General features: G+C 35.9%; 1 protein-coding gene across 7 annotated transcripts in view; it reads right to left on the minus strand.

Annotated features, from left to right (window-relative positions):
* LOC124428291 (homeotic protein distal-less) overlaps window positions 1-12,684 on the minus strand; it is an 83,938-nt gene extending 71,254 nt beyond the window's left edge. For 2 of the 7 annotated variants that reach the window (XM_046972207.1, XM_046972203.1), the window contains exons 1-2: window positions 11,284-12,684; window positions 3,234-3,475 (exon numbers count right to left, since the gene is read on the minus strand). In XM_046972207.1, the coding sequence (XP_046828163.1) occupies window positions 3,234-3,475; window positions 11,284-11,773 (732 nt within the window). In that variant the 5' untranslated portion in view covers window positions 11,774-12,684. Of the gene's footprint in view, window positions 1-3,233; window positions 3,476-11,268 lie in introns of all 7 variants that reach the window. The other 5 variants (XM_046972208.1, XM_046972204.1, XM_046972205.1 and 2 more) reach the window with 3 other exon arrangements.
* Window positions 12,685-13,149: the final 465 nt, after the last annotated feature.

Raw genomic sequence — 13,149 nt, forward strand, 5'->3', positions numbered from 1 at the left:
ACGCGTTGGCATTCTTGGGGGCCAATGAGGAGAGATCGGCTATGTTAGTCGACTAAGAGGAAGAAAAAAGGAAGCACCACGCCCAAGGTACGTGGCAGGAACGCAGAGATGACTGTGTGTTAACCCTCTCTTTCTCTCCCTCTCTCTCTCTATATCTCTCTTTCTGTGTATGTGTACGTTCACGTACTTACTTTGCGCGTACTAACTCTTTCCTTCTTTCTCTTTCTCTCTTTCTTTCTTTATTTCTTTCTTTCTTTCTTACTTTCAGTACTCTTCTCTTCTCTTCTCTTCTGTTCCGTTCCGTTCTGTTCTGTTCTGTTCTGTTCTGTTCTGTTCTGTTCTGTTCTGTTCTGTTCTGTTCTGTTCTGTTCTGTTCTGTTCTGTTCTGTTCTGTTCTGTTCTGTTCTGTTCCGCCGACACGAAGCACGCTACCACGTCCTCAAATTGAAGCCTCCAGAGGAAAAAGAGATGCGTGACCTCAGCTCGATCCACTCTTTCTTATCGTCCTCTTTCTCTCTCTTTCTTGATCGTTCTTCTTCTCCTTCTTCTTCTTCTTCGTCTTCTTCTTCTTCTACTACTACTTTGTCTTCCTCTTTTTTCATTTCTTTTTTTTTTTCTTTTTGTTCGATTATTCGTCTTGGTTGAAGGTAGAACGGCGAAAGGTAGTACGGAAAGAGAGAGAGATAGAGAGAGAGAGAGAGAGAAGGTAGGTGGAGAAGGATGATGATGGAAGGGTCCGAAGAGGCGCCATGTTGTTGCTTCGCGATGACAAGAAAGCCGACGGTAGCGAGAGCCAACAGAGCGCTTCCTTACGTCCTACGTCTTGATTGGGTGATTACGAATTATTCATGGTGCTCCTACCGAGACTCATAGACCATAGCTAGATGAGAATAATATTGAAGTTGAGTTCTATGATTTCGCTTGAGACTGGCTCTACATACATGTATATATATAAATATATATATATATACACAGTGGACCTTGCTTTTGTTTGATCTCGGGTTTAGGTGTTTAAACGGTAAAAGAAAAAAAAAAAAATATTCTTATATTATCATTATGAATGACGGAAATTAAATAGAAATTCTTTAAAATGAATCATCAATTTCTTTTTATTCGCACCTTTCAATTTGAGATAAATCCTTACGTTGCAATAATCTTCGCCAAGATCCACGATCTATCTAGTCAAAAAACATAATATAGTTTAAAATCAATATTATAGAAAATGACAGAGGAAAGGGAGGCAATATAAATGAAATAGAAAAAGGTTAATTTCTTAAGGAATAATTAAGAAATAAATCTAAACTCAATTGAAAAGAAATTATTACGAATGAATCAACTTATCAGATTTCCCTTATGTATATATAGAAATAATACTACGTCGATATCCGTCTCTCGTTGGCTACGATGAGAATTGAATTACTTCTAAAAGAAAAGAAAAAAAAAAAAAAAAAAAGAAAAAAAATTATATAAAAAGAAGAGTGGGGAGAGGAAAAAAAACAAAAGAAAAAAAGAACGGAAGAGAGAGAGAGAGAGAGAGAGAGAGGGAGAGAAAGAAAAAAAGAAAGAAGGGAAAAAAACGAACTGTCAACTTTCCAAGCAATGAGATACAAATAAATAAAAGGGGATTGGGGGAGATGGGGTTGAGTGGGAGGGTAGAGGGAAGGGGAAAGATTCTTTATCGCTCGGATGTTTTGCAAACAAGCGAAGCGCGCGATCGCTCATCAGCTCGATTCTCTCCATGCGGGGGGGACAAGCTCCCGCGGTGCTCGAGCTAATGAAATTATCCGGTTCGAGACCCCCTGCAACGACATCAACGAGCTACGACAGCCAGTTATCCCGTGATTACGGTATACGCAGTTACATACCTATTACATACATAGCTACATTACACGTATATACATATAAAGAAGACGAGTTAAGAGAACTATCCACCCCACCTCTCCTTTCCTCCTTTTACTCCCTCCTACTCCTCGTTCTTTCCTTATCTATCTATCCCCTCTCTTATCCATTCTCTCAATCCTCCTAATAATTTTGTAAAAAAAAAAAAAAAAAGAAACAAAACAAGACGGAGAAATAGGAGGAAGAAACGATGGAAGAAGCAAAAAGTCAAGAGAGATAGAGAGAGATAGAGAGAGAGAGAGAGAGAGAGAGAGAGACAAAAACAAAAAGAGAAAAGAGGAAAAAAAATAGCAAAAAAAAAGAGAGAAAAATGATCAAGAGTTTAATTTCTTCGATAGACCATATTCGTCTTCTTGGCACGTGTACTAGCAATTATAAGGATGATCTAACGAGGACATCTTCCTGGTGATATCCTAAGAAATCGTTTCTACTTTCCTCGAGAATTCTTTCTCGGTATATATCGTTAAGATCAAAATCATTAAACTGGTTAGAATGTTGGTAGGGTGTTGGTATAGAAAAAGATAGATATAGAAGGAAAGAGATAGAGAGAGAGAGAGAGAAAGAGAAAGAGATCTAATTGGTTCACGTGCCTCAATATTACCTACGTTCTTTCTAATAAATCGTTCATTGGAAACCATGAAGGATAATTAGGGAAAGATCTTTTCTCTCTTTCTCTCTTTCTCTTTCTCTTTCGAGAGAGAGAGAGAAACAGGAGAAACAGGAAGCTGAGAGATATATCTATAACGTGGAAAAATACGAAAGACAGAATTTATGGATCCTGGTAGTTATTAGAACAACGATGACCAACAACGTCTACCCTCAACTCGATTCACTGGACACTTCGGCAACCCTATCCACGATGTCCAGGGCGTGGCAGATCTGTGATTTATTAAAGTCATTTGTGCCGATAATGCTGACAGATGCCGTCCGTCGGGTATCCAGTTACGATATGGACTTAATCCTTGGGTGCAACAGGATCCTCTCTTTCTTTTTTTCTTTTTAAGGATTATTTTTTCTCGTTTTTATTTATTTATTGTTTTTCTTTTTTTCTTTTGTTTTTTTGTTTTTTATTTTTTTTTTTTTTCGATAGAAAGGATTCATCAATATATTTCTCTTAACGTTATCATAATTTGTTTCTTTCTTTCTAACGATCGATAAAAATTAAAACCTGATAGAAAATTATTATTCATGTTTTTGTTGTGTCAAAACGCATATTTATATTTCGAATAATATCGTTTATATAGAGATACGATTAAAAGGAAGAAAGAAAGTAAATAAAAATTTACGAGAAAATTTATAAATATTTTGTATTAAAAAGAAAAAAAAGAACTTACTTGCGTTTGAGTTAGTCCCAGGCTAGCTGCAAGTTCTGCTCTTTCTGGTAATGCCAGGTACTGTGTTCTTTGGAACCTCCTATTCAGTTGCTGAAGTTGCAAGCTGCTGTAGATGGTCCTTGGTTTTCTCATCTTTTTACCCTTGCCATTTCTTAAAGAACCACCACCACCACCTCCAAGCTCATCCACGAGACTTCCACCCTTGTCGCCCAATGGCGAGAGGTCTGCGAACATGCACCACCCTAACATCAACTTTCAGAATCCTCGTCACCTCTGGTATACGAACTAAAGAGAAACCGAACTAAAAAAAACCTAATCGTTTCTACATCTAATTGATATACGATAATGAGTAATAATTATTTTTAACAAATATATCTCTGTTAAATATCTCTTCAAAGTAATAATAATAACAATAATAATAATAATAATAAGAATAATAAATAAGTTTAATTAATCGATGAAGTTCCATATTTCGGATAAATATTTTTAATAAAATAAATTACAAATGTTTACACGTATATTTATGATATATTATCCATAGAGGTATATTAATTTAATTTAAATTATTACGAGGTGATGATATAAATTATCGTTGACCTTTTATCCTTCCTTATAACGTAGTAACATGACAAGGATAGAAAGTTACGCACCGACAGTTCTCTCGGCTTACATACATACGACTGAACTGTCCTTCGTCGGATGCCTACTTTTAAGTAATAACATATTCTAATACTATACACCGATCCCCACTCTCTCACTCTCTTTCTCTCTCTCTCTCTCTCTCTCTTTCTTTCTCACTCTCTTCCAGGAGACTATTATTTACTTTTTCCTTCTCGGAGAATTCGTCCTTTTGAACTTGATCTTCATAAAAACTATCATAACATACGTCTCGAGCAAAAATCAATAATCACGTTTATTACTCATACGCATATACATATATTATCTTTTATTTGAATATAAATAATGAGAGAAATAAAATTTGATATTTTGAAAATTAATTATTTATTATTATTATATATATATATATAAAATATTAATATTAAAAATAATTTACGAATAATTAATAGATTCTAAGAGACATTTAAATTAGTTATTACATAGAATATAATTTGTAAATATTCTTGAAAATATAATAAACAATAAAAATATTAATTCTTAATGCATGTAAAAATGAATGAGTTTTGTTATATATTTTTTCAGATTAATCATGAAAGCATGAAAATTCTTTGATTTGTTCTATGAAAAAGCTTATATAAAAAAAAAAAAAAAAATATATATATATATCTACTAACGTGTAAAATTTCTAATCCTTCGATCTAAAATCAAAGATATAATATTCGTCGTTTGGTCGTTTGTTCGTTCATTGAGATGTCAAGCGCGACAAAACATCGAGTTAACGTCGAGAAGTTACGCGAGCTCGCATACCGAACCTTTCCCCGTGATAATTAGCGCGATTATTAATTAAAGCGTAATTTGCGGTCGCGCGGCCGGACGTAAACGTGGGTTAGAGCGACGATCATCGTGATTTATGGCCGGCGCTCGTGTCATTCCCTCCAAAAGGCAAAAGGCTATGTGCGAACGATCATCATAGTTGTCTAGTTAGTATAGATTTTTCTTTCTTCTATTTATCTCACTCTCTTTCTCCCCCATCCCCATTTCCCTGCTCTCTTTCTCTCTCTCTTTCTAATAATATATAAGAATTTTCTTTAAGAGAAAAAAAAAAAAAAAAAAAAAAAAAAAGAAAAAAAATGTTTATTCTCATATATACATTTTATTCATTTTTTTTTTTTTTTTTATATCGGTCGTCGTCCATGAATCTTTCAATTAAAGAAAAAAAAGAAAAGAAAAAAGACAAAAGCAAATCTAAAGCTATCTTATTACGTCGATTAGATTTTCTAAACAAACTGAAAAAAGAATGATAACTGTCCTTAAAAAATCAATACAATACTCTCGTCTTCTTCGTTAATTGTCAATGATCGTTTAATTATTCTTCTTTACTTTTCTTTTCTTACGATTACTTTCATCGTATCTTCTAAACGATAAATGTATAATAAGCCTTCATTAATAATATCGTACGATAATCTTTTTATTCTAATATTTATCATTTATTTCAATTAAAATCATACAATCAAAACAATTGATAATAATAATAATCCATTAATAATTTTCACGTTTATTTTATAGTTCTCATTTATTTCAATTTTAGAAATTTGTTTTCGAAAGAAAATACAACAATTCTTATTATCAATGATCTTAGTTGATCGATCTTTTTTCTTCAGAAAATAAAGAAGAACGAAATAAAAAAAGCGAGCCTAAAATCGTGATCGTAGATTTGTCTAATACGATTAAAAAAAAAAGATATCGGATAATGTATTATGAAGAGAAAAGAAATAAAACTTGGGGAAAGAAGGAAAGGGAGAAAGAGAGAGAGAGAGAGAGAGAGAGAGAGAGAGAGAGAGAGAGAGAGAGAGAGAGAGAGTAAGAGCTATATTATTATCGATTATGAGCAAGCTCGCGTTAATTAGAAACGGTTAATATGACGAAATACTCGTTGCTGGGAAAAATATACGTTTGCTATGAACAGGGAAAATCGGCGGGTACCGTTTTACTTCATCATAATAATCATATATGTATATATATATATATCTTATTATTATTTTTCTTTTTTTTTCTCCTCCCTTTTTCCTCTTTTTTTTCATCTTTTATTATCTCTCTCTCTCTCTCTCTCTCTCTCTCTCTCTTTCTCCATCGTACCCTATGCGTATCTCACATTGGCAGCTGTTGCCGTTACCATATGCAAAATACTTGCTCGAAACATAGTCAAGGAAATTATTAGCTCGACGTAAAAGCCAGCAGCGTCGGAACCAACCGACGGTAAGCTTTATGGCTTACCTTCGCGGAACTCTCGCACGATTCACCGATTAATTGGTGTAATAATTAGTCTTTCAGTATGCCTTTTTATCCTATCAACCAAATGCATATGATTTTTTTTTGCAACGGTCGTTCTATTTATATATAAAAAAAAAAAAGGAAAAAGAAAAAACTGCCTGAATAAAAAAAGGACTTCCTTCTTTTTTCCTTTGTCTTTTTTTTTTTTTTTTTTTCTTTTTTTTTTTCCTCCCCAGAAAACGAACAAATTCATATTCGTGTTCTGAAAAATTCATCTCGAGATCTCGACGAGTGTGATAGATTAACCTTCGTGTGTTATCTCATTTTGATACGATCGATCAAACGCATACGATTGTTTACAACGATCGTTCTATTTAAGAAAGATAATAATTGATCCAACTGGAAAATAAAAAGAACGATTCTTGCTTTTTCATTTTTCTTTTTTTTTTCTCTCTCTCTCTCTCTCTCTTTTTTTCTTCTTTGTTCTTTTTTACAAAAAGAACGAGTTTATGGAGTCTTGGAAAATCTCATCGATGATCTCGACGAACGTGATAAATAAAAGCCTTCGATTTCTCTTTTTTTATCCTGTCGCACATGACATTTACAACGATCATTTTATTTTTAAAAAGTATCCGGGAAAACGTGATTTTTACAAAAAGAACGTGCTTATGGAATCGTAAAAAAAAATCATTGCAAGGTCTTGCCGAGTTTGATGATTAACTTCAGAGTACCACTTTTTATTCTATCAACTGAATACATATTATTTTACAACGATTGTTTTCTACTTGACAAAAAAAGAAAAAAGAAAAAAAAAAAGAAAAAGAAAGAAAGAAAAAGAAAAACTAGCTGGAAAGTAAAAGAAAAAAGATTTGTTTACGAAAAGAAATTTATGAACTCACTGAATATCCTACGATGATTTTGATAAAATGAAATATATTTTCACTTGTCAAAATTCAATTTGTACGAAATTATTTGGGAAAAAGAAAAAATGATTTTTTACAAAAAAAAAAAACCCCAAAAAAAACAAACAAAAAATCAAATTTATCTAATCCTGAAAAAGATTTTCTTTGAAAATCTTTTCTCTCTTAAATATTGATCTTCGAATATGACTTTACGAAGATCCTGAATTAGTTTATGGCATCTTAATAAAATCCAAAAGGTTCCTTTAAATATCCGGCCAGATTCAAGTAAATCCTTGTGTAAACAACCATTTAATACCTAATCCATCAAGGTCGAAGTTTAGGTAGAAACGGCACTAAGTCATTATCTTTGTTCATTCTAGATAAATGTAGACAGTTTCAACAGGTCGATGACTAATATAAGATTTCCAAGACAGGAGCTTTCACCCTAATGAGATTTCTTTTCTAAATTTAAATTTGCAAATGACAATTAGAAACAAAAAAAGAAAAAAAAACAAACATATAAAAAAAAAAAAGAAAAAAGGAAAGATCGACGTTATTACTTATTCCTTTGCAATAAAAATAAAAGATCGAACGTCGAAAGATATATAATGATATTTTGATTATCATAATTTATTGGCCACTTAGGAAAATTTCAATCAGTTTGACATATGCATCATTGATTAAAATTTATTAGAAAATTTCTTCCTCTTTTATTTCTTCCTTTTCATCTTCTTCTTTTTCTTCTTCACGGATTAAGAAAATAATATTCATTATTAGAAGAGAAAAGAAAAAAAATAGAAAAAGAGACAAAAATAAAAAATGAAGAGTGAAAATTACAATCGGAATGTTTATTATTTAATTAACTAAACAATCGGATATATATATATATATATATATATATATATGTATGTATGTATGTATGTATGTATGTATCTAGAATTAAGAAACAAAATGATGATCGAAGAATATTAGGATATTTGGACGAAATTTTTTTCAAAAGGGTATTAGAAGAATCATTATTTTCTATGGTCATTAAGAAGAGTTATTTTTTGCAGCTGAAGTAAAAGGAGTACGGTGACCCAGTGGACGTTTAAGTGCGTGCTGGACGTAAGAGAAATCCAAACGATCGATAAATACTTACAACGTGCAACACCGTTCATGGCAGCTGCAATGTACCTTTCCTCTTCGCGAAACACGAGAAATGCATCCCTCTTTTATGAAAGGTATAATAATAATATCGCGAACACGTTTGCACGATACCTATGCAAATTTTTTCGTCAATTTTTTCGTCGAATATTTATCACGATCATTTACCAAAAAGAAAGAAAATTTTGCCGACGCGAAGAGATGTAATAATTCGGTTATTTCGAGCAACCCTTTCTGCTTCTTTTTCCTTCTCTCTCTCTCCCTCTCTCTTTTCCTCTTTTTTTTCTCTTCTCTTCTGTTTTCTCTTATCTCGATCGATTTTAAGAACAAAAACGCTATAATAGGCATAACAGTTGATGACATTATTTTGTGAAAACATCGAGAATGATTGAACGTTCATTTTCCGAATGAAAATTGATGCCTTCGTACATTGAAATCGCTTAGAACTATATCCTATGAATACTGAGGTCATTGAATCGATTATACACCCTCGAAGAATTTCTTTGATTTCAGACTCCTGCTCGCCTTCCCAACAATTTTTTATAAACGTATCCTACTTAAAAAAAAAGAGAAAGAGAGAAAAAGAGAGAGAGAGAGAGAGGAAAAGAAACTCTTAAGGAAATGGTCTTGCATTACTTCGAAATGATGCGGTAGTTTTCGTAAATCGTAAAAATCAAGGGGGGGGAAAAAAAAGAAAAAAGAAAAAATAAAGAAGAATCGAAGATGGTTACCAATGATTACTACATATGTACGAAGGATTTTTCTTCGAGAAGGGAAGAAAAAAAAAGAAAAGAGGAGGGGAAGAAAAACTTTAAGGAGTCCCATAGTACTGTAGGACGAAACAACCCTTTCCTCATAGTCTCTCTCTCTCTCTCTCTCTCTCTCTCTCTCTCTCACACACGCACATATAAAAACCCACCCATGCACACATACACACACACACACACACACAATCGTACGAACATTTTCTTAGGTTTTGCTCGATCGTCACAGCCTACAATTTCGACAGCCTACAAGTCCGTAGTATTCATGATTACTTATAATCCGCGAGTACGATCGTACGTGTTTCCACTTGAGAAATGTTCGAAAACTCCAAGAACGGGGGCGGTCGGGGGGATTGGAAGGAGAGAATGGGGTTGGATAAGCTGGACAGGCAAAACGAAGTCGATAATCAGAGAGTTCTTCTTTTTTTTCTTTCTTTCTTTCTTCCTTTTCCTTTTTCTTTTCTTCTTTTTTTTTTCCTTTCTATTTTTTCATTATGCAGAAATAAAAGAGGGAGCGAATATTTTCAATATATGAGAGAGGTAAAGAAGAAGAAGAAGAACAAGAAGAAGAAGAAGAACAAGAAGAAGAAGAAGAAGAAAAAGACGAAAAAAAATGAAGAAAGAAAAGGAAGGAAGGAAGGAAGGAAGGAAAAAGGAAGGGAGAAAAAAATATATACTTAAGCGAGAAATACAGGAAAGAATGTAAGCATGGAATGGGAAAAGAGGTAGGGCAGATAAAAGGGGTGGGTAGGTGGAAGAAAACCAGAGGGTGAAGAACGTACGTCATTACGAATTTACACGGAGCACAGTCGGAGGGTTTTAGTCGACGACCTGTCGGCCAACCTCGAAGAAAAAGAAGAAAAAGAAGAAATAAAAATGATAATAGAAATAAAAAAAGAAGCAAAAAAAAAGAAGAAAAAGAAGAAGTATCAATGTATTCCAACGAATACCAAACTCAAGTTTCATTCTTGACGAACCTTTAAAAAGTGCTTGATAGGATATTATAACATGGCCAACCCCTATAACAGAATTCCACCTTACTTTACACAATCTAAATCATACCCCATGAAAACATTTTAACCATAATATTTCGATGCTAATAGCGATAATAAAAGAAGAAGAAAAAGAGGAGAGAAGAGGGTAAGGAAAAATTGTTTTTTTTTTTTTTTTTTTGTTTTTTTCTTTTCAAATGTTCCATCGTCAAACGCATTCTTTAAAGAGTAATTTTTAATAATAATCACCGACTTAACTTTCAAACGTACACCGAAACGAAGAGAGTTTTCTATCTAATTACGCTCGACAGGTGGCAAACATCGACTAGAATTATTATACTTGACTAGAAACATAGATATATGGTACTCTGTTATGCTACGGCTGCTGTTATTGCTGTCATCGAGTTAAAAAGAGCTTAACCTTTCAAGATGGCTAAGTTATCTTTGAGTTTCTAAGTTACTTCTTCATTTTTTTTTCTCTTTCTCTGTCCCTTTCCCTTTCTTTTTCCTCTCTCTCTCTCTCTCTCTCTCTTTTTTTCTTTATTTTTTTTTTTCTAACTTAACCTTGGATATCTCACTCGGTGATATTTCATCCTGTAAAATATTCCGCGAATAAGTGCCGTGAGGAGTTAGGTATCTACCATCCGTGAATTCCCTACACTACTACGTTTGATAATGAGAAACGTAATTAGCCGACGGCTGGAGAAAGAAACCAAGTTGTGATTACGTTGTCTCGTGTGCTAATGCGATTGCAGGGTGAGAAAAAAGGAATAATGGAAGGACACCGAGAATTTGCGATTGAGTATAGCTCGAGAAGCTTTTTCTCTTTCTTGCTTTGTTCATAGGGATTCTTTTTCCTGTTCGTAGGTAGGTAGGTATATCTTATTCCGTTTCATGGTATTGTAGTTCTTAAAAAAAAAGAGAGAGAAAAAAGAGAGAGAGAGAGAGAGAGAGAGAGAGAAGAGAAGAGAAAGAGAGAAAGAAGAGAGAAAGAGAGAAAGAGATAGGGAGAACAACGGGGCGTCGACCGACGCTGGATGAAGCCGCTACCTGCTGCTCTAGATTCTCTCTCTCTTTCTCTCTCTCTCTCTATCTCTCTCTTTCTTTCTTTTTCTTTCATAGCTTTCTCCAGCTAGTCACTGTTTTAGAATCGTCGCGGATTTTAGATTTGAAATTTCTTTTTCGCTGTATATGGAACTATCGATCAATCGAACGAGTTCGATCCCGATTAACCGACGATCGTGAAAAACTGTACCGTCGGTGATAATCCGATCAAAAACGTTCCTAATAAAATATCTTAAAATTATAAAAATAGTGTGATAAAAAAGTTGCGAATACATACAGTTAGGGTACTCACCGTCCTTGGGCGGCGAGGGACATTGAGGCGCGTAAGATCCAAGATGATATCCATAAGCATTATGTTGATGCATCGGCCCGAAAGGATATCCAGCTAGCGCTGACCTAGGACTTGGAAATCCAGGTTCTGCGTGTTGTTGATTCCCACTACCGGGTCCGGATGATTGGTGTCCTAAAGCGCTGACCTGATGGGAAAATTGATGTGCACCAGGTACGTTATGTCCGGATGGATATCCACCCCGTAAACTGGCAGGATTATATAGGTTATTATGCTGGAGTTCGATGAATGCAGATTTGCCAGTTTGGGAAACTGGTGTACTAGATGTCGTACTATCTCCAGCATTTCCACCGGCTCCAGGTGGTCCTGGTGTTACCGATCCAAGTCCACCATGATGTAGATGTTGGTCCATGTCGGAACCACCGTTTCCTCCAGCGTTTCCACCACCGGCTTGACCGCCTCCCGACGGTCCACCACCGGCACCACCCGACATACTGTTCGGGGTCGGGGTACTAGACGGACAGGGGTCGCCCGCCCCGAATGGGCTCCCCAGGTCCGTGAAATTGAGCGTCGTCGTGCTGCTTGGCCTCTCCACCTTCGAGCCGAGCTCGAGTGCGGCCTCGAGCGTCGATAAATTCGCCGCGGACGACGTCGTCGCCGCCGCCGCCCTAGCGCGACACCCGTACGGGGCCCGAATCTTGGATTATTTCTATTAGGTCTACGACAGCCAAGGACATTGATCCTTGTTGCTTATAATTCCAATTGATTTATCTCCTATATTGCGTTATATACCTTTCTCACTTGAATCACCTCCACTTAATCACGGCCACTTTTTTTTTCCCCCTTTTCCTCCCAACGCGTGCACTGTTATCGATAAATCAAATTTTTTCCTCTTTCTCCTTTCTAATTCCTTTCTTCTCTTCTTTAACCAAGCAAAATCCAAAACAAACTTGATAAATCCTTATACGGTCAGCTCGCCGTCGATATCTTCATGCTTCTATCGTAGCACCAAACGCACCCCCTCGACATGCCGATTTACAACTTCTCTCTATCTCTATTCCTCTTATAATATCTCTCTCGATTAATCTTTTCCTCTTCACACACGAGACACTTCATCAGCCAAGTAGCCGACGCGATTCGTAAACACGCGCGGGCGCGCGCGCGCCCTCCCTCCTCCTTTTATTTTCCTTTTCTCCCTTTTTTTTTCTTTCCCTTTTTCTAATTTTCTTTTTCTTACAAGACGAACCACCGAGGTATTGAAAAGAATCTTTTTGATAACTAACTTTCTTTTCTTTCTCTCTTCTCGTCCGTAAGACAAGGACGACGATGACGACAACGACGATGACAACGGTGACGATGACGACGACGACGACGACGACAACGACGACGACGACGACGACGATAACGACAATGTCGTAATGAAGTTACAGGAAAAAAAGGAGAGAAAAAGCACGATCGCAATCCTGACGACGGCGACGGCGACGGCGACGATGACGATCGCGACGACAACGACAACGATAACGATAACGACGACAACGATAACGACGACGACGACGACGACAACAACGACGACGACACGAACGAGGATGAAGAAGAGAGAAAAGCACACACGCGCGCGCCTTAGCCACTAACTGCAGTGCACACCGAGCGGCGCGGACCGGTATAATGATACATAATGAAGCCAGAGCCTCTCCCCGGAGCCCGGTAAATGGTTTCCCAAAGTTGCCGCTGTGGCGCTACAAGTAACCACGCCTACAAAGACTGTCAATCGTGTTTGTGATTCGTTCTCCCCACCACTTCGTAACTACGTTCTAAGCTCTCATTCGTTAGCCGGAGGCCATTATGGTTACCAACGGGGAGGTGGCTTTA

Source organism: Vespa crabro, chromosome 12, assembly GCF_910589235.1.
Source record: "Vespa crabro chromosome 12, iyVesCrab1.2, whole genome shotgun sequence".
NCBI lineage: Eukaryota > Metazoa > Arthropoda > Insecta > Hymenoptera > Vespidae > Vespa > Vespa crabro.